This window comes from Aricia agestis, chromosome 9 (genome assembly GCF_905147365.1).
Source record: "Aricia agestis chromosome 9, ilAriAges1.1, whole genome shotgun sequence".
Taxonomy (NCBI): Eukaryota; Metazoa; Arthropoda; class Insecta; order Lepidoptera; family Lycaenidae; genus Aricia; species Aricia agestis.
This window is the reverse complement of record NC_056414.1, coordinates 5,424,385-5,447,508: the sequence shown is the minus strand read 5'-3', so window position 1 is coordinate 5,447,508 and position 23,124 is coordinate 5,424,385. Positions and strand designations below refer to the sequence as shown.

The following is a 23,124-nucleotide window of genomic DNA, read 5'->3' as shown; positions in this document are numbered from 1 at the left end:
GTATCATATAATAAAAATCTTAAATATAATATGTATAGTATAAAAGTATTAAATATTATATTTACGTTGTCTGGTACCCGTAACACAAGTCCTTCAGGTTCTTACCTACCACGGGGCCAGACTGTCGTGGTGTGAAGCGTCCATAGATATTATTATTATTAATATCCTGACTTACATACGAATTACTTTATTTAGTTTTTCCTTTCATTTAAAAATCATATAGGCCCAAGGCGTATGTTGAAGTTTGTATCAGTGTTGCCAGATAGTCTCGGCGAACCCCTGAACTAATTTGATTTCCCCCCAAAAATCCCCTAGATTCTAGAATACCCTTATCAAGCGGATGGTGGCATGCCACGATTTTTTGAAGAGGCGGTCATGTTGAGAAATTATGGGGATATTACAAAAAGTCTAAAAAGTATTTATAATAGAACATTGATTGACAGGTGTAAGTTTAACATTTTGCTTTCATTTTGGTTACAGAAGACTTTGGTTATAGATTAGTTTCGACATAAATTCTCACAGGCTCGTGGAACGTGATATAGGTATATGCATGGCAAAAAACTGTATTTGACGTTTTTGAATTTCCCCTAAAAAATCCCCTAAATATTTTTCCCCCTATTTTGCCCCCCCCCCATCTTGGTTGAAACCCCCTAAATCTAGAGGGAAATCCCCTGATCTGGCAACACTGGACTCTGTATAGATGGAGATATTTGGGACGACTTACAGCCAATCAATAAAGATATGAGGTGTCCCAAAACTAATGGCGAACACCATCACAAAGACGTCTGCAGATCTCCGATTGCGGTGTCTTGTGAGTTTGACGGCTGATTTGGGTCCCCCGCCCGCTTCCGCTGTCTCTCGACCATCGATACAGATAACAGACAGATAACAGTATAACCTTTGAAACTTTAAAATATGTAGGTGTGTTAGGAACATAAAGTTAATATACCTACCTAGAGGAATAGAGCAACAATCTCAAGCTGTCAAATGAAACCAAAATTGGTGTTCATCTATAATGTGAAAAATATGTGTACGTATACACTTACACAAGCATGATTGAGCATGAATTCTATGAGATTAAATTGTCAACGTGCGGCACGTGCCGACTGGACGTCAAAAAAAGAGTGCTGCTGTCATGTATCACACGTCTCTTTTTACTGATAGTGACATCTCTCTTGCTCAGGCCTTTGTTTCTCTATTCCGCTAGGTATATTAACTTTATGGTTAGGAATTTGATTCATAGGCAGATGGCGGACCTACGTATTTTGGTCGCTTTATGTCAAATCCATCCGATAGCTCACAGCCTACACAGCTAATATTGAATTGACATAATCCGACCAAAGATGTAGGTCCGTTTGCTTATAAATCAATTTATTCGATGGTACATACGCACATACCGTCACGACAGAAGTAGATGAATCAAAATGTAAACTTCCAAAAATGTCCTTAGAGGAATAAAGCAAAATTATAATTGAGATGTAAGTTATCCAACTTCTTTTTTTTGCACTAGTAGTTCCTGAGATTAGCATGTTCAAACAAACAAAGTAACAAACTCTTCCGCTTCATAATATTATTAGTACAGATAAAAAATACCTTGTACTTAAAACCAATCTGAACTTGGTTGTTTTTGAGTTGCCTGAAAAACCGTAGCGTGTCGATTCTTATATTATAGGGCTGCCTACAACGCCCGCGCCGGGGCCCGGGTTAATTCCCGAAGCGGTGGCAGGCCTCATGTAGACGTTCTAAAAGTGTTAACTTTGTTAACCTATTTAGAAATAAATATTTTTATTTTGATTTTGAACTGTTTTACTGACTTACGTTTTATACGACGGTTGTCATACTAAATAAACTAATTATTACTGCTATGATTTTTACTATAGTCTGTTTACTTTCTGTTAAAATTTTTGGATACAATAATTATTATTGTTTGCAAAATTAATTGATATAACGACGGGCTGTAATAATTAACCAAGCAATATAAATTATTATATTGCTTGGTTGATTATTACTACAATATAGCTTCTTATAATACCGTGGCAATCGAACCCACAGCTTGTAAAAGGGAAAGAAATGAATGAAAACTCAGTTTAAATATCGTATTTTATTATATTCATAGAATTTTATTTGATATAATCGAATAGGATAAACATTTAGCCGATCCTTATGCCTATGAATAAATGCCTAATTTTGCGTGAGCCTAATGACGTAATAGATAAAAACCTTATTTAACATTAATAAAATATTTACATTATTTGGAAATATCATCACAGCTTCACAAAACAAGCAAATGTATATAACAAAACAACTCCATTCCTGATAACTCTAGGGATTATTAAAACTAAAAAACAATATAATAAGATTGACAAAACAGCCTCAAGTAAATGCGTAAATACTGAATAAGGATAACAATGCGATTATTAATAATGAAATTATTAATAATGAAACAATTGAAATACAAAAATGAGATAGTGCAATAGTTCTGACTAGTGATACACTATTAAATAATAGCGACCATCAGAAAACTATCAATATTATTGTAATAGTAATTTAATTATGACTATTACGAGGATAATAATAAATTATATTCGAAAATATGAAAATTCTACAATATAGTTGATGACTTTTGAAAACGACAGATAAAGCTGGAAAGATTATACCAAAGCAAATTCATGAAATTGACCATAAATGATGACCATAAAATTAATAATAATCGCATTGCATGACAAAATAATTCAAATAACTGCTAATGAATCTTTGGATAAAATATCATGTAACAACGATGGAATGTGCGTAGCTATCGATAACAATTTCAACATTCATAGCCCACAGGCTAAAGTAGTCCCTAAGAATAGTCAGTAAAATTTTAGTCTTACAAATAAAGTTATATGTGCGATTAATCTGTACTCTATGTTACATAACCATAAGAATGTATAACATGATTACTCTTCTAAACTTTACATGAGCTATACAAGGAGATAGACTAAGCGAATACACGATACGGTCAGAAAGGATAGCGATATCGTCAAATTATCTAATAAATAAAGACTACCTATATACAAAGTACTGAGTAGTACGCCTGAGATTCATACATGAAACAGTAATATTCGCGAGCTATGTACATGAACATGAAACTATGTTCGAAATGAAAATGGGAAACCGTCAATCTCTCGTTTGTCTCAATACTATTGTTGTACCTATCGTTACATTAACTATTTCGAAGGTTTACGTACTTTCTAATATATTTGAAATATCTATAATACAATTTGACGCGTTCTCAAACCGCCGTAAACTAACATGGCACAAAACCATAAAAACTTCAGTCTTCCTCGATGGAATTTCAAAATCTCGTATACCAAAGTATACTAATACTCGACTTAAACCATTTTGCGTTCGGCGATAGCGTGGTGAGCCGGGTGAGAGTAGTGGCCGGGGGAGGTCGGTTCATACATCGACATCTTCAGCCTCTTGCATTTCGCCCGACGATTCTTGAACCAGAATTGTACATTCTTTGACTCGAGCCGCGGAAACTTCTGTCTGTACGGCATCCTGTTTAGCTCGTCCGTGTATTTGACGATCAGGTTGTGGGAAGGATGGGTGTTCAACGAGAACCATTGCTCCAAAACAGGAACTTCCGAGACCGGATCAATGAAAGTGCGGTTCCGTTTGCGTCTCTCGTCGGGTGCTCCCAGGGCCAGGTTTAGCCCGCTAGCGCCCTCCCCAGGGACAGGTACGCCGGAGAAACCGGTCATGTACTGGCTCATATACATAATACCGTGACCGAACATCGGATGATTGGGGACCATCGGAAACGGCAGACGATCGAGGTGCGGGGACGACGGACTGTAATGCCTCTCCTGGGTCATTTCATCGTCAGATACGACGTCCTGATCGTCTTGGCCCCCGTTTTCCTCTTCATTGTTGTTGTTATTGTTGTTGTGAGGCGAACTATCGCTATTTTTAGCCGGAGATCTTTGGGGAGAGTTCGTAGCTTCAGATTTACTCAAGTCTTTGGGCTCTTGTTTGATGTCGTTTGCCTGTAACAAATTAGACTTTGTATTAGTCTTTATATTTGCAAGAAAATCATGAGCTTAAGTTCATAATGCATTTGTCTTAAGTCAATAAGATAATTAATATAATATTATTTTAATGAAAATCATGTACTACAATGTAAAATATATCCTCATAAAATGGCCCATAATTTGGAATGAATTCTTATTGTTAATTGTTATTGAAAAGTGGCAGTTTCTCTTCTTCCTATCCTCCCTGCCTTTTTAACACAAAAAAACAGAATAAAATCAAATATTACCTTGAGTATATCCGGAGGCTTTAAGGACTCCTTAGATTGTTCCTCTTGATTTTCATTATTATGCTTTTTGGTTGTGATGAGTGATAGTGGTGCATCCGGACTGTCTGGCCGCTCATCATTATTCATATCCCCAACATCATCATCTAAATCAGAGCCACCATTTGATAAGTTATCTTCTGACATCACAGACATCGGGTATCTTCCGGGGCTCTCGGAAAGCATCGGACTCTTCATTGAATGATGATCATGCGATCCGTAATCGTTGCCAGATAGCATCGATCCATTTGTAGGGCTGTGACTTCTGCTGTTAAAACCGTTCACACCGAGATGGCCCCCCAACCCGGTTATACTGCGCAGCTCTGCGCGCTTCTGAGCCGCCCTAGCGTTTTTGAACCAGTAAACGACGTTGTTCACATCCAAAGGTTTTCTACCACGTCTAGACTCTAAATTGTTCAGTTCTCGTACGTACTGCTGTATCTGCTGTCGGCTAGGGTGTTGGTTATCCGAAAACCAACGTTGGAGCTTCGGCAACTCTAATTCCGGATCGAAGCTCGTTCTCATTCTAGTTTTTTGGGTCGGATACTGGCTCTGAACCGTCTGTAGGGCCGGGTGCAGATGCTCCGGCAGCGCGTTGAGCGTCGGGGATCTGTTCTTGGGGCTCGGCGACGGGTAGCGCGGGCTGAACGGCGGGGGACGGGGCGTAACCTGGGCGCTCCACCACGACTCGAACTTTCGGCGAGTGTCCTCCGACGGCTCGTGGTAGTTGTGGGGCCCCGTGCTCCGGTCCTGCCCCCGACATATCTGCGCCAGCGTTACCTGCAACAAGCAAATGTCACTCTTTCACTTAGCTAGCGAACGGCGGAACAAAAAAGAACCGCAAACAATTTTAGGTTTTAACGAGGTCAGTCTAACCGGCAGCAGATGGATATAATTGCTCGAACAAACACAACATTGTTTCACAGAACATCGCCATTAGATTATGAAAATATTAGGCCGGCCGTTAATGTATGTGTCATGCGCCGCGGGCAGCGGTTCTGATGTGGTGTTTGCTCGGTGGTTAGTGGGCTCGCCGCCGACTTCAATCATGGCTTGCTCTAAAACAATGAGGGTAGGGCGTCTTCGCAATTAGCGTACACCCACAAGCTGCACAAAGCGCCGCGGTACTTAAGTGCTCGTCGCTGGGAGCTTGGGAAACGAGTTCGAACTCACTAAAAAGGAATTCAGTTTTTCATCCTAATCAGAACACAAACGGTGTAATGATTTCAAAGATTTATTTTTTAACAGTGATATTGTTGGTAGAATTTTTCTAAGGTGTACTATTTTTTAATTTGATCAAATCATACAAATGGATTATGAGTGTTGGTTAAGTGCAGTTATGCAAGTGTTACTCACGAGATAAGGCAGCTGATTACGATATCAAACAACATGTCACGTCAGACCTCTAAACGTGAGAGGGCTTGGAGTTACTACAGAATTATTTTTGCAATAGGCTTTATGTATTAAGTTGCGATTATTTGCAACTATAATACTTATTTTGTACCATCGATTTACTTCTAAAGTAATATTGTTGCGGTATCGGGGTTGTTGTTAATCTATAATCCTGTTAATGTAATTACTATGTTATCTTTAATAATCAACTGTCCGAAAATACATTCAAAATTACAGCACGATTCGAGAAAATATAGTAAGTTGTTTTCGCTAGGCTGCGCTAGGCTCGCTTTATTTCGTCTGTAAACGATTAATACTTTAGTGACAAGATTAAACCAAAGTCATTATAAGGTACTGAAATATAACCTACTTTTAATTATTATAATTATAATTAGTAAAATTTTCCATGAGAAAACATTCTTGCGAGAGCGAGTACAGCTATGTCAGTGGTATTAACGGAGTGATGCGTTAATCTCCGCGTTTTGTTAATGTGGCGCCATATTTGATTTCAGATAATATGTCTGTTTTACACAAAGAAATAACAACGTACAGAAGGAAAACAGAGATATGAAATGCCTATTATGTTGCGAATTACATCGATGAAAGACGGACGTGCTATTTGCATAGTATTTGCATAGCTTAGGTTTATTTATGTAGTGTAGAGACTATAAATATAAAGGGAGATTAATTTTTTACATTGCATTAAAATTGGAAAATGTACTTTGTACTAATTTTACCTGAGTTTATGTCACATTACACTAATATTTTTACAGCAGAACTGTTTTTGAATTTAAATCAGATACAAAAATATGATTATCGCCATGATGCATGCAGCTGTAAGCACAATCATCGACAATCATGGCCTGTATTTATCTATGGGCCAAAATAGAGAAGTCACGTTAGTTTTTATAACCTGTAGACCTACAACGAAACCGTTTTGAGACTCAATCGGACGAGAATTTTTTTTATGAAATAAAACGAAGCAAAGGGCAAACGAGCAAACAGGTCACCTGATGGAAAGCAACATCCGTCGCCCATGGACACTCGCAGCATCAGAAGAGCTATAGGTGCGTTGCGGCCTTTTAAGAGGGAATAGGGTAATAGGGAAGGGTAGGGATGGGAAGGGAAGGGAATAGGGAAGGGTTAGGGGAGGGTAGGGAAGGGAATAGGATAGGGAATTGAGCCTCCGGTAAACTCACTCACTCGGCGAAACACAGCGCAAGCGCTGTTTCACGCCGGTTTTCTGTGAGAACGTGGTATTTCTCCGATCGAGCCAGCCCATTCGTGCCGAAGCATGGCTCTCCCACGTATAGACTCAAACAATCGTTTGAGTCTCAAAACAGTTTCGTGGTACGGGCCCTGAAACTATCCCTCTACTCGTCTAACTAATCTTAGGTATACTCCAAGATGTACTCATACGTAATTCGGTGATTGCGAACATTCAGTATGACATTAAGGACATATACGAGGCTTAGCGTTATCTCGTATTATGTACATACGCTACTTTACTTGTTTATTAAATAAATTGTGAACATCGTTTCGTTAAACCGTATGATGTGTTTGCGACTATAAACCTTTCATATTGCGTCATTAAGTTTTAAATATTACTTCGAATTATAAAATACTAGCTGTCCCGGTGAACTTTGTGTCACTTTAAAACCTTCCCTGGACGGACAGCCCAATCTGTTCAGCCGTTTTCGAGTTTTAGCGCGACTAACACATTTGAAAATTCATTTTTATATATACGATTTTGATATTTGTATCTAAAGGTGCCGGTTGGCAGCCGGCGACATGAAGCAACCGTAGACGACGTGTCGCAGCGACACTACTGGTATGTAATATGTATTTCTATGAAATACTCTCCGCAGCACACTTATTCAAAGAAATACATAGAAACCAGTAGTGTCGCGACGACTCGTCGTCTGCAGTTGTCGCGTGGCGCTCAGTACCAACTTGTACCTTAAGAGGCCGGGTGCCATCGAAATTCTCATACATACGTTATACCAAAATCATTTTCTCATACGAAAATATTTAACATGTTTGAGTTATTTTTCAGCGTAAAACCTAGGTTCCTGCACAAAAATTTACTACAAAATATTTAAACAAAAAAATATTTTTTATTGTTTAAATATTTTGTAGTAGTATGTTTGTGCACGCATATCTCCGGAACTACAAGCCCAATTTAAGTGATTCTTTTTTTAATGCACCAGGTATTGTTCAACTCAGGGAATATTGCAAGTTTCATCAAAATCGGTTCAGTACTTTTTGGGATAGGGAATTTTATTTCTTAATTACGTACAATTTGAAGTCGGTTTTATCTTTTTAAAGTACTATTATTTCTCAGTCGCTTTCACTGCGTCCAAAGAATAACAGGCTCTACTTACTTTGTTTTCAATAAATTAAGAAATTTTTATTTCATTTGCTAGTAACTAATTAAATATGCGTATAATTTGAAAATCCCCAGATAAACCAGAAATAAATATAGCAACTAAATTCTTCACAAAAACCATTCTCCCTTTAAAACAATAACTTTAAGACACTCCATCGTTAAAGTTTCTTCGATTTTATATCCAACAATCGATAACGCTTAAAAATACCACTTGAACTTCCTAATATAATACAATGGAATTTGGTTATCGCCTGTAAAGGGGTGTCTTGAAGACGAAAGAGGGTTAAAAGGAGATGTAGGTACGCTTTTGATTTTATTAATACCATAAAATAATGCCCCGTAATCTTATTAAGCGAGGTTAGCGTCATGCTTCACTCGGCTTTCAATTTTAGAAATGGCGCTGATTATTTCGTTACGTCTTGAATCTTCATATTTTCGCATTTGGTCTTGATATGTTTTAGCAATGAGTTTCTAAAATACTTAGTAACATAGAATATCATTGTGTTTTAGATTACGTCTTATATTTATCAAAACTAGAGATCGCCCAATGGTCGAAATTCGATCTTAGTTTCAACGACATTAGGACTACTATCTATATTTTGTAAAAAAGTATTGACTTTATCATATTTTTTTCAACTCTTGTTGGGTTAGCTGCTCTCAGACTGGCTGTGTAAGCATTGTCTAATAGACAGTATCCAAAATTTAATAAAAAAACTAAAATCCATTTTCAATTTGTCACCTTGTTTTCAACAGACTTCAACCATAAATAAAAGAGTATAATTCGTATGTATAGGCTTGTCACTCAAAAATCTGTCATTTTTCCTAGTGTGTGTGTTGTAGTGTGTGTCATGTTTTATTTGTTAAAAAAATGTATGATAAAAGCATAATTTCAAAATAATATTAGCTCGATGCACTCCTTCACCATATAAACTATAACTGTGCAAAATTTCATTCACCTACGTTTCCCCATTTTTCGTCAAAAGGGATGCAAAGTTTTTGGCTCACGTATTAATATATAGATACCAATTGATGTTAGTATCAGTTTCTTTTAAAAATTACATTTGAAATGATGTAGGTAAATGTCTTTGTTCTTCGACGATTTCGATAACTTCAAAAAGGAGCTAAAATATCACATATTTAATCAAAATAAGAATAGCTTACCGTAGTCCTGCCTGCCTAGCATACGCTTACGAGATATTTCACTCTTGAGATAATTAAAAACTACTCGCCTCATAATGTCAAAATCTCGACATTATCTCCACAAAACTCTATAAAAATGTGTTATTTCGATGATAAATCTACGCGAGAAAAAATGTTTGTCATGCTAGGGTCAATAGAGATGAAGAGACAAACCATCAAACGTCGAGAAAATATGTAGAGTCAGAAATCTCGTTGGCGTTTTACTTCAAAAAGATAACAGTAGGTAGTTTTATTGCAAGGTAAAGTTGGAATTCAAACTCCAATAAGTCGAATCAACTTATTGAAGTTACAAATGACGTAAAGGAGTACCACAGGGAGATAATCAAAGAAAAGTTTAGCTAAACGAGAGATGAACGATGTTATATTATGGTAATTTATCACTCTCCAACAAACTCTTTGGCAAGCTTCACGAATTTTCCGACGATATTGGCACATAAATCTACGATCAAAGTATATAAGAACGTAAAAGTTATATCTTAGTATCTGCGAATCAGTTTGGTATTCTTTGAAAACTACTAAACTGCTAATAAAAGCTACTAAACTTTCAAATGATAATCTGGGGGTTTTAGATTTAGGGTTGAGTAGTCTCGTTATTCCACGATCGATGGGTTAATTAGAACAAGTTAAGATTAATTATATTATTATTGATTTTCCATACGTTTAGCAAAAGATTTAGTTACATACATCTCAAATACAGAAAAATATCGGTAGCGAAAGAAGAAAAATATTATTTAAAATGTAAAAATATTTTTCTTAGTAAATGTAGATAGAGTAAAAAGTTAGTCAATGTACCTTTTTAAATCAACAAAATATTGCAGCAGAACATACAACCTACTCCTTTTTGTATGTCGATAAGGCGTAAGTTTACATCTCAGGCATTCAGTTTAAGGGGGTTTGACACGAGTGTGATTTAATGAAATTCATTATGTATGAAGCTTGTGTGAAGATCCCGGCGCGCTCACATACACACAAATTACTTTCTTATAACACAAGATCGAAAGTTATTTGAATAAACCGAGCTTAAAACGAATTAGTTCTTGATGAGACTGTGTGAAGTTACCTGAAGTGTGGTTAGATTTAATTTTTATGTCTGCTTTTTAAGTCAGTTTAAAATAATAATAATAATAACTCCCACACCGGTTTCGGTGAAAGTTCATTCCAGTTTCATTGAAAGTCAGTTACGCAGGAGTAATTTTATAATGCTCAAGTGTGTGCGCAGTACACAAGATCACTCTCTATTCCTTTTTCTCACATAACCCAGTGGGACGGAAGACACGACTGGCGAGAGATCAGGCGCAGGACCGACCTTTACATACCCATCCGACGCATGGATCATCCTACTTGTCAGACAATCAGGTGATCAGCCTGCATTGTCCTAACCAAACTTGGAAATAACATGTTTCCAACGCGGGAATCGAACCACTGGACCACGGAGGCGTTATACATAATACGTATAACGCACATACATAACGTACATAATATATTATATTATATTACAGTTTAAAATAAATAAGTATTTAGTCGACGATTAAGGTATTTGTTATGAAAGTAATTTCTTTACATCCTTATTATGTTGCTTATAAAATTAGGTAATAAAAAACAGGATTTACAATTCATTGCGCTAAAAGTTACTGTAGTCGTTTATTGCATAAGAACTACTTTTTACCTATAAAGACTTAAGCTATCTCCATCATCTATCGATATATTGACTTATGTGGAATTAGATTATCTCCACATTTTATCAAAATTCTTTTAACGGATAGGGCTTGAAAAGGTAACAGATATCCTGAAAGATACACTTGCGTTTATAATAATAGAATTGATAATGATAATTACCCTACATAGATGCCACTACAAAAGCAACAATTCCATATACCCATAATAATGTACGTTTTACATTTTACGTATCTTAAAAGATTATGAAAGGAAGTCATAACTCAAAATACAAACGTCTTACTCAGTTCGTTGATGAGCGAACATCAAAACAAATTCCCCCTGATGATCCTTATTTGCCGGGACTTAAGAGTAACCTTGCAAATTATAATGATCAGTACACTTCGTAATACTTCCATAATCTGTCTTCAAAATCCGGCTTTTTGAGTCATTATATACAAAAATCTAAATGTACAAAATACGAATGTTTGTACACGCTTTGATTGAGGATTACAATTTTGTGTTAAATACGATTTCGTCTGGCATTCATTTTCCGGTTTTTGGAATTTATGAAATCGATTGGAATGAAAAATACCACCTACTTTAGATCCATACTAATATTATAAATGTGAAAGTGTGTCTGTCTGTCTGTTATCTCTTCACGCCTAAACCACTGAACCGATTTTGCTGAAACTTGGTATGGATAAACTTTGAGTCCCGGGAAAGGGCATAGGATATAGTCCCGGGAAGGATACAGGTAGTTTTTTTCAACAAAATAACGTACCTTGTTGAATCCATTCCGTTTCCTATCAAACTACAAAATGGTATTATCAAGAAAATAAACCAAATTTCTGCAACTGTAGAACCTTATATTGGCTTCCTATTTACTTGTTTACGACACCTTTTACATAAAGGGATTCGAAGCGATATTATATTAACCTATTTAATATACGATATTGATTATTAAATCCCATAACCTTAACAAATGTTTTCAATTGGGAGTCCATTCGGGGGCTTAAATATGGAAAACAATGAGTTTCCCAATAATAAGGGGGCAGGCGGTTTAGCGTAAAGGGGAGTTTTGGCTCGGCAAAAGTCCCCCTTTTGGAAAGGGGGAGTCTGGCACAATCAGGTATTAAAGAAACACTGGCAGAACACCGGGATCTGGCTCAGCTCAGTGTGGCGGGATCCATTGTCATCTATTCAATGTATTTGTGTCCGAATTGAAGCTTTAATTACAGAGACATCTAACGGGTGGATTGTTTCGTGTGTTTTGTTTGATATTAATATTATGTTTGCGAGATATGTTGAAATTGTTTGAAGTTATATCCATCTGCTTTGATATAATTATATTTAGCACACAAAAATCATATTATAGGATTGACACGACGCAGCGTTTTAGAATCAAGTTTCTTGTATGTGTAGTAAATATGTGAGCGGCGTAAAAATTTGTTTAGATACTAGACGCCAATTTTAATAAAATTGGCGTCTAGTATTTTTTTACTTAAAATTAACACAGAGCAAAAATATGTTTTCGTACAGAGACTAGCAAAATTCTTTAACTCCTTTTTTAATTGAGATAAAAAAATTACATGCTTTAGGGGCTGTTTCACCACTTCCGGATAAGTTCCGGATAAGATATCCACAACTTATCTGACAGAAACTTCATACTCTATCAGATAACTATGATAAGATATGGATAGCCTATACGGCACTTATCAGGAAGTGGTAAAACACTAAACAGGCCTTAAAACTATTATTATATACAGCAACACTTACATCATCCAACGGACATCCTGTGGACATGAGCAGAGCCCGGCTCTGTATGAGCAGTAGGCGGAGTAGTTTGTCCTTGATGTCCTGCAGCGGGGTGCTCCTGGGCCGGAGCAGCTGGATCCTCAGTGTGGCCACCGTGGTCAGCTCCCCAAGGACTTCGCCAACCGTGGACGGCCCGTCCGATATGCGGTCCAGCGGCAGAGGCTTCCAGTTGTTGATGACCACTGAGCCTGGGGAAAATGACATCTTTAATCTTTAGTTTGATAAAATAAAAATTAATTTTTACTAATTTTACTATAATAAAACCTAGTTAGTAACCTGACAATTATGTTTAACTCTAACTTTTTTTTTATTTAAATTGCAAAGGCTATAGCTAATCGAGCATCGATTTATCATGCGTTTTCCTTTATAGGAATAAGTACGATAGAGATAAGAATTAAGTTGATTTATGATAATTTAGTTTACAAACTTTAACACAGACCATCGAAAGAAAGTTATTCGTAGAGGGTCTACGCCGTAGACCCTACCACATATTTTGTCTACCTCTACCTACTGGCAGTACTTATTATAAATAATTAAAATCAAAATCAAACTAAATATAGAAAAAAACGTTACAGAAAAATGTTAAAACGTAAAATCTCATAAACGGTTACAGACGCTTGAAAAAAAAATTCTGAATTTAATACTCGCACGACGTGCCTCAATTTGCCCTCATCATCATCTCACCTCTAGCGGCCGCGGCCAGCTCCAGCGGGTAACCCAGCCTCATCATGGCGGCCGGCACCAGCTCGTGGAAGGCGGTGGCTGCGGGGATGATGACGTAGCTGTCCGTCTCCACCGCCGCGCGCCTCCGCCAGCCCTCGTCCAGCGTCGTCACTGCCTCCACCACGCAGTGCACGGGGAGGGTTTTACCTGAAGACAAAGGAACAATTTACATCTGAGAACCTCTAAGGCAGTGGTTTTAGTTAACCTTTTAGTGATGACTGATGATCCCTCATCAAGACAATCATTTGGTAAAGAGGTCCCCCACTTTACCTAATGATTGTCTTGATGGGGACCACCCCTAATAAGTTAACCTAAATTAAGGGTTGTTTGATAATGAAAATAATCACAACTTTATAATTAGCACTCATTTATTTTTTATTTGGCAAAAATCTAAAAGTTACAGATTTTAATTTAATGTGATTTTTGTGACTGCATAGTGCATACTCTTTACTAACTTCTGAATTTTCACATGTTATTAGGATGGCTTTGCGGACCACTTGGAATGCCTCCAGGGACCACTGCTCTAAGGGCAAGTTTTGTATGACATGATGTGGCCATTTAGCCAAGACCTTTTCTTCATCGCTTTTTTTATAGAACCGTCGACCAAAATGTATGGAATTGACTTAAGCGTTCGTTAATATTATGACGTTGAGGTTCGACTCGTCTCATGCCAATTCTATACATTTTTATCGGCAATTGTATAAAAAAGTAATAATGAAAGAGTCTTGGCTACTTGATCTGGTCCAGAGAATAAATGGCGCCTGGCGATAACTCTCCGCAGTCGTCTTATACAAAAAATATTTGCCTATAACGCGTTGCGTTGCTCATTTATTATAAAGACAGTGGGCTATCCCTTGGGCCCTTTGTTTTTAATAAAAACAAAAGATAGCTAAACGCGGGTGTCATTATAGTTTTTTATATACAACAGTGTGACAGCACGTAAAAGGTAGCTACTAGCTACTACTAGCTCGTTGTTATCAGCTTTCAGTCGAAAATACATACAGGAACTAAAATTTGTAAATATTTATTACCCGGCGCCTAGTAAGGAAAGTCGTAAAGCTACTAACTCAAAAATGTTGCACACTTCCAAGTAAAGCTTAAAAGGCACTTCCTTGGCGTTTTAAAATCTCCCAAGTGATAGACGTCTTTTGAGGTGTTCTTAATTATTTAGCAACTTTTAGAGGAGGCAAAAAAGCGAGAGACGTTAAAATAATAATTAATCCTGCGTCCGCCTCTTTGTGCTTTTACGTTCTTTGTGCCTTCTTAAACGGGTTATTAAATAGTTTTTGCTGCATCAGCGCATCTACAAAGGAATAAATCGTTGTTTTGTATATAACTTTTCATTTTATTAAAAACAAAAATTAGTATACTGCTTATACACTTACATTACCCCAATTAAACCTTACTATTGAAAATTCGTACTGCGCATCATCTAATCTGGAAAGTATTTTGACAGACAAAGACTAAACATTGTATGGCTATATCCTCTGTTATAATAGCTCCCACACCGGTTTCGGTGAAGGTGTGGCTACGCAGGAGTAATTTTATAGTGCCCAAGTGTGTACGCAGTACTCTGGAGCACTCTCTATTCGTTTACTCTCATAACCCAGTGGTATGGAAGACCGACACGACCGGCGAGAGATCAGGCGCAGGACCGACTTTTTACATGCCCATCCGACGCATGGATCATCTTACTTGTCAGACAATCAGGTGATCAGCCTGCATTGTCCTAACCAAACTTGGAAATAACATTTTTCCAACGCGGGAATCGAACCCACGACCTCCGAGTCAAGAGCCGCACTCTATACTACTAGACCACGGAGGCGTTGTATTGTGTTGTGTGTGTGTGTGTGTGTGTGAGTCGAATCCTCTGTTATATGTATAATACAATAAGTGTGATTTTTTGCTATTAGTAAAGGGGTTACTGTCCTTACAGTTAACATAATATTATTATTATACATTATTATATTGTTGTAAATAGAGGTAACACCTAAACGAGTCCCTTGACATTTTTAAGCTCAAAATATGATCAAGTAAAAAGTAAAAGATGAATGAGAAACAATAGTTAACCCAACAAAGTACACACTTTCATCCCTTTCTATCGACCCTTCACATAATCATTTTAATATCACCATACATTTGCATAACGAAAACACCAAATCTAAATAATACATGCGGAAAGTTGCTTAAAATTTCAAACTATAATCGCGTAAGTAACTTTCAATAGTTTTAGTCTTTAGTAGCCCCGTTAGTCCCAGTAGTCCGGGGTAGTCCAGGGTAGTCCATAGTAGTCCAGGTTAGCACCTTCGCCGCTGGGATTAAGGGATTTCTATGGCCTCGGACAGTCCTTTGGCCAGTCTAATCCTGGGCTCCCGGCGGCTTATTAATACCGAACTGAATATTGTATCCGTTGTAATTTATTTATATTAATTTCCGTTGTGTTTTGGAGGTAGTGGACGCAGTTCTATTTATATAGTGGACTATTAATGTTCGACATTTGAATGGTAGATGGGACAAGTCCGATTTATAGTTATTCCTAGATCAAGAGGATATCATTATACTAATATTATAAATGTGAAAGTACGTGAGTTTGTATGTTTATTACTTCTTCACGTCTAAACGGCTGAAGAGATGAGTTAATTGACGTATTGTATTAACACATAAGCTTAATTTTACTGAGTAAACACATACTATCATAAAACATGGTTATTAAATTTTACTTTTAAACAGCGGGTAGCACGGCGCGGCACCGCTAGTCTTATCATATTTCCTTGGCTTATATACTACTGACGGTTTTTTTGGTTTTGTTATGCTATCCAAGGTCTACATTTCTTTAATAATCCGGGTCATAATAACGAATATATTGGCACGTCATACATAAAATGTGATTTTATTTGGGAACCACGGTGGAAAAGTACATTCAAACTAAATAAGTGATTATTTTTACTTTATTTGCACCATTGTCATCTAAAAATCATTTCCGTTCTTTTCTTTGTAAGGGCAATTCAGATCGCAACGTGACGAGGCGAGGCGAGGCGCGGTGCGGCATAAATTTGTATGGATTTGACAGATCGTCTTGCGAATCTGCCAAATCCATATAAATTTAGAAATGCATGTGTCACGTTGCGGTCTGAATCAACCCTTACATCACAGCGCGTATGTAAGTATCAATTCCATAGATTAACACAAAATCCGAAGTAGCTGTGAATTGGAACTCCTGAGCACAACATAGAACAGCAATTAGGCAGCTAAGCCGAACTAAGAGGGAAAGAGTTCTTAACAAAGGGTAGACAGAGAATTAAAACTTTGGACTTAGCTGTAAGACCCGAAGCGTCTTGGCGGATATGTGCTGTATGTTACATACATACGTATTTAAGGCTTTTGTTGTGTTTGAAGCTTATAAGAAATAGAGATAGAGTTTATGTTTAACTTGTACTAAAGTTAAGAATACTTTTTACAACATTTTGGATCGTCAGATACTTTAAAACCCCTTTTTAATCCATTAACGTGTTAAACCAAATTTTAACTCTACATTTAGTATCTTTATAACTTCATTTTTAAATACACCTTTTTATTGGATAAATAAATAAAACTTTCAATGATGAAGGCTCTATAAACCAATTTTTTTGTATCGGTGCTTCTTAAAAATCTATTACAAAATCATAAAACTATAGTGTGGCATAAAAGTGAAGAAATTAAAAAGTGGCAACATCGTAGTATCATCCCTTTTTTCTTAAAATGATTTGAAAGGGATGACACTACGGTGTTGCCAGTAGTACACTTACATCGAAACATTTTGAAAGTTAGATACAGTAAATTTAGTTCCTGTATGTATTTCCGAAAGTATTAAGCTAAGTTAGCATTAAATATGTAACAAAGAGGTAAGCTAGCCTGTCTCAACTGTCAGGCTAATGCAAGTCCGAAATAAACTTAATACAAGGTTTAAGCTCGTTACATTGTTTTCGTACCTGGGCTTTGACTGTGATTAAGACCGTTTTGGGGTTTAGTTGTAAAGTTTCTGATTTTCAAGATTTTTCGGCATATAATTAATGAGAAATTAGTTAAACGTTGGAAATTTCAGTAATAAAAGAATCAGTGTCAGGTATGAAAAAAAAATATAGAATCATTACATACTCTAAGGAAAAATTTAAGGTTTTTTTGTATTATAATTCAAGACGTGAGTGAAAGAATAAGGTATTAAGTAACATGAAAAAATTTCCCGTTTTTTTGCTTAAATGGAGGCTTCAGGGCCGGAAAAATTATTTGAAATAGAAAAACTATGGATTATAAGTGTAGCCAGATTTATTAACTAGGTTATGAAGTAGACAAGTTACAAGTTTTATTAAAATAATAAGGGAAAAAATGAGTTATTTTTCATATGTTACGAAATGTTACTTGTTCGATTCTTCCACTCACGTCTTCATTATTAATTACACAAAAGAGTCTTAAAATATCTTAATTGAGTCCTATTTGAGCGTTCTTAAATAAAAAACACGTGATAAACAGCTATCCCATTGGATATAAACGTGGATGATGTACGCAAATCACACAAAACCCTAGTAAAAACGGCTAGCGTGACCGCAAAACCAATTATTATAGTAATATATGTCTGACTAGCGTGCGGCGATGATCTGCTTAGATCGCACGGATGCTGAAACCTCGCAAATACAAGCTAATCGGAAACGTAGCGTGTCATTATGGGTATTCATGTGCGTTTCACTTTCATTGTCTACGGATCCGTATTGTGTGGGCTTTTGACATTGGATTTTGGAATTATGTAACTAGACTAGATGACGGCCGCAACTCCGGTGCACCAAAAATCGTTTATCGCGCGGGAACCGTATTTTTTCAAGATAAAAAATAGCTTATGTCCTTTCCCGGGACTCAAAATTTGGCTGAGCGGTTTGGAAGTGAAGGGGTAACAAACAGTCAGACACACTTTTGCATTTACAATATTAGTATGGATATTGCCCGCGGCTCCATTGCGCGGAAATTCTTTATCGCGGGCTCGATATAAAAACTATCCTTCCTTTACCGGGACTCGGGAGTGGGCCACAAAATATTGCCATACCAAATGCAAACCCAACCTCTCAACCCCCAAGCGGTCGGTTTCGTCCGCGATAACAATAGAATACAATAGAATTTCCAAGGATCCGCGATCGAAGGATCTTGTGGTAACAGACAGATAAACGCACGGATTTATAATATTAGTTACTTTTCGAAATACCATCGCTAAACAGTTTTATCATATTTTAATAATAAGTATAAAAAATACAGCAGAAGAGGCAATAATTCTCTACTAACTGTTTACAATGTGCTTTCTTAACACTGGTCTTTAATAAAGAAAGATTTACCTATTTTCTGCTTTAACTGTATAAAGATCATCTTTCTATATATTTTGAGTCGAACAAATGCCAATTTATGTTCATAAAATAACAGAATATCTTGTTTTGTTCCATCCACTCCAACGTATTAGGCGTCTAATATCAAATTGATGATTCCATTCGTTCTTATTATAAACAAGTATTTTAAGTATTATAAGATGTTGCTAAAGACAAATAAATCAGAATTAAAGACCTTAGATTTCGTTAGTGAAAACGGTAGTTATATGCGCATATTGATCACCTATATCTTTTGTTATTTAATTCTAGTTTATTGTTATCGTAAACATTAAAATGTGTCTTTTTAAATCATAAGTTTTTTGACTTAAACACACCTCTTACTTCTTCAATATTGTCACTTGTAAGCAGAAATTTTTAAGTGGAATTAGTTCTTTTAACTTCACACTTATGGCTTTAATTTTATCAGCCGTAGTATGGAAGTGTATGTAGAAAATAAAAGAAGATAATATAATTTATTTATTTATTTTTGGAAAACCAACAGCTTTATCTTACAATACAATAGAATCGATATTATAGAAAAAGAAAACCAATGACAGGTTTTCACGATTAGAGAAATATGACGTAGTTAGCAACCTCACAGTGTACACACAACATTACTCAATTATTCATACAACACTAAAATATACTTATTATAATTTATACGTGGGAGAGGCATGCTTCGGCACGAATGGGCCGGCTCGACCGGAGAAATACCACGTTTTCTTAGAAAATCGGCGTGAAGCAGCGCTTGCGCTGTGTTTCGCCGAGGGAGTGAGTTTACCGGAGGCCCAATCCCCTACCCTATTCTCTTCCCTACCCTCCCCTATTCCCTTCCCTTCTCTTCCCATCCCTACCCGCCCCTATTACCCTATTCCCTCTTAAAAGGCCGGCAACGCACCTGCAGCTTTTCTGATGCTGCGAGTGTCCATGGGCGACGGAAGTTGCTTTCCATCAGGTGACCCGTTTGCTCGTTTGCCCCCTTATTACATAAAAAACTATTTTATCATTAACATACTAGTTGTTATGTATTTACTCGAAATATTATCTATATTGTGCTCTATTTCGTTTCACGGAATTAAGAGAAATTCGATCTCCACACCGCATTTCAACAAAATTGGTAAATTGCTTTAACTGTAAATAGGTAACATAGACAGATTTATTATATAGTATGGATCTACTTCCTTAAATCAAAACAGCGAGTCTTAATAACAATTACGGGACCCTCTGTCCAGTAATCCTCCCAAACTTTACCTGACCATACAGTCCAGACTAAACACTAGCACTAACCTGGTTTAACAAAGATCTCAACTTCATAACTACGGTACTTATGTCTGTCTCGCCGGGCATTACGTATATGAAGCCAATAATATTTACGTAAGAAAATCGTAAACTAATAACTAATGAGACATTTCATGTTTCATAAAAAATATGTTTCATAATAAGTGTCTAAACACACTATGCCGAATTTCCGCGGCGGAAGGTCGGCTTGATTCCGCCTGCGATGTATTTTTACCGATGACACGTCATGCCGAAATTCCGTCGCGTTGTATGCGTTTGACATTGCTGACTTAATCATGCGGAATTTCCGCCGCGGAACTTCGGCATAGTGTGTTTAGACAATTAGGATAATCTACATCTTAAGGAAAATTGAGTCATGTAGAATAGTTATTGCTTTTGAGGTAAAGACATAGCTATAAAATTCAACGCTAACTTCTATGAAAATTACTATAAGAATATTGGTATGTTTTTTAAATTCCAAACTGGTTCCCTTTTATTTATTTTTTTGGAAGTAAAGGATGTAATGAATAAATATTCTATTCTAATCATAGAGTATTGCAAGATGCGAAGGAATACTTACAATTATTACGAGGATTATATTAGAATGAATTTCGGCCTACGCCGTAGACCCTCTACGAAAGAGCAGCTTGAGAAAAAGCAAGCCATTTTTAAAGTGCTCAAGAGTGTACGCAAATCACAAATACCCACCCTTACTGTTAAGGTGCCAAATTCCAAAAGGTTTGTTTGTTTAAAATCTCCATACACACTTTCTGTTTGTGTTTAAATATATTTATTATATCTATCATTATATATATATATATATATATATATATATATATATATATATATATATATATATATATATATATATATATATATATATCCTAGATGACGCCCGTAACCATGTGGCACCAGTCGTTAATCGCGCGAGAACCGTACATTTTTCCGGGTTTAAAAGTAACATATGTCCTTTCCCGGGACTTAAAGTATCTCCATACCTATCAGCAAAATCAGTTCAGCGGTATAGACGTGAAGGGGTAACAGACAGACACACTTTCGCATTTATAATATTAGTAAGAATTACACAGCCCTTTATATTTTGACCGTTGTGAATACGCCTTTTCCGTCCGACGTACAGACAAGGGGTAAAGACAAGACAGAGGTAAGAAGTGCGGGGTAAGAGGTGCGGGGTAAGAGGTGCGGGGAAAGAAGGGGTAGGGTAAAGCTGACCTAATCCAGGTCTCGATCCGCAGAGCCACAAGACGCCGCTTGTTGCTCGGTAGTGGGGCTTCGCTACATTGTTTACCTTATACAGGACACACTGGGGGGATTAGTAAGCCGAATCACTGTGTAAATAAAAGAAAAAGGCTAAAAAGATGGGGTAATAAAGTTTCATAGAAAGGGTAAGTAAAGGTATCAAAAGTATTATTATTTTGATTTAGTTCCATGTCAAGTTAGGAAAAAGTGGTTATATGCGTTTAATATCTCGTAGGATAAGCCAGGCTAATAACCACACTAAAATACTGATTAAAGTATAATGTTACAAAAAATAAGTACATTTTGATTCTGACTCATGCATTCATGTGATAACAACCGGCTAGTGGCTACTCAGGCTGCGTCTTAGTGTGGCCACAGCGTAAACAATCGGTTGGCGAATTATGTAAAGTAACAGCCCAACTGCGGATTTACTTAGCCGACGCATCGTCCGAGATTAATTATTTATAGCCCCCACGGGGAAGACTCGGCCCCAGACGCAGCGTCTTAAACTCCGACTCGCCGCATTCAAATATTTACGAATCTATGAGCAGCTATTAAAGTCGAATTTCGCTCGTCTGAATTATTCAAGCGTCCTTTGTCCGAGGATTTCGGCTGACCACCTCGTCGTGTTCCACTAATCGCCCAAAATGAAACGCTCCGTTGATGAGGCAATCCGTTGAAAAATCAATACGTAACTTAATCCTTAAGGCGTAGAGGCGGGTAATAAAACCTTCTTAGCCTAACAGGATTATCGTGCAGAGGTACGCATTTCAGGGCCGGATCACTCCCCGGCTAAGGCACAGATTTTATTACACAAATAAGATTAATACACGTTACATAAGTAGGCTTCTAATACACCGCCTTAGAGGTGATTACACAAATACACACGGCTGCCTCGGATACTAAGACGCTAGTATATTTTGCTACCTTTGTATTACTTTCAAAGATATAGTACACGAACCGATTTACTAAGAATCAACTGCGCCAATCAAAGATAACGTTGTTCAAACATTATTTTTCATATAAACACCAGAAAAGTGAGAAGTAACATATTATTTAACCAAAGGCTAAACTCAAACCGAGGCTGGCGCAAGGCCTACTACTATACTTATTATTTTTTTCTCTAGCCTATGCTGTCCCACTGCTGGGCAAAGGCCTCCCCCAAGGTCTTCCATTGTGCTCGCTCCTGTGCCACCGCTGGCCAGCCTGGCTGGTACGCTTCCAGCTCATCACGCCATCTTTTACTATACTACTACTAAATTACTACTATACTACAACATTTTAATAAGTAAGATTCTAGATAAACTTTACAAAGATGTGGAAACTAAGTCGGCAGATCAACTGTTATTGTCGCATGTTACCTTGTAGATAACCAATTAAGACGTCACAATCTTTGTGGTTGTTACCCCAGCTGTCAATTAACCGCCCCTAAAAGCTGATTTGTATGAGATAGCGGCCTTTTGAAATTCTTTGACGTGTCCAATACAATGTGGCGCGCACAATGAATTCGCGAGTTTTCACTCACTCCGGGAGAGTTTTCACCCACTCACCCACTCACCCAGTAAGTGAGTAAATGTGTTAGCGATTGACAAGGGAAACTTGAGATAATGGTGACGTTCCCCGGCATATCTCATTAACGTGTGAAGCTTAACATACAAATCTCGATGATACGCTGACTGAAATTGATACAA

At 37.1% G+C, this 23,124-nt stretch overlaps 1 protein-coding gene across 1 annotated transcript in view; it reads right to left on the bottom strand.

Annotated features, from left to right (window-relative positions):
* Positions 1-2,086: 2,086 nt before the first annotated feature.
* Positions 2,087-23,124, bottom strand: part of LOC121730387 — an 83,721-nt gene continuing 62,683 nt past the window's right edge. The window contains exons 3-6 of the mRNA XM_042119411.1: positions 13,479-13,664; positions 12,756-12,982; positions 4,307-5,122; positions 2,087-4,034 (exon numbers count right to left, since the gene is read on the bottom strand). Of these exons, the coding sequence (XP_041975345.1) occupies positions 3,375-4,034; positions 4,307-5,122; positions 12,756-12,982; positions 13,479-13,664 (1,889 nt within the window). The 3' untranslated portion in view covers positions 2,087-3,374. The remainder of the gene's footprint in view (positions 4,035-4,306; positions 5,123-12,755; positions 12,983-13,478; positions 13,665-23,124) is intronic.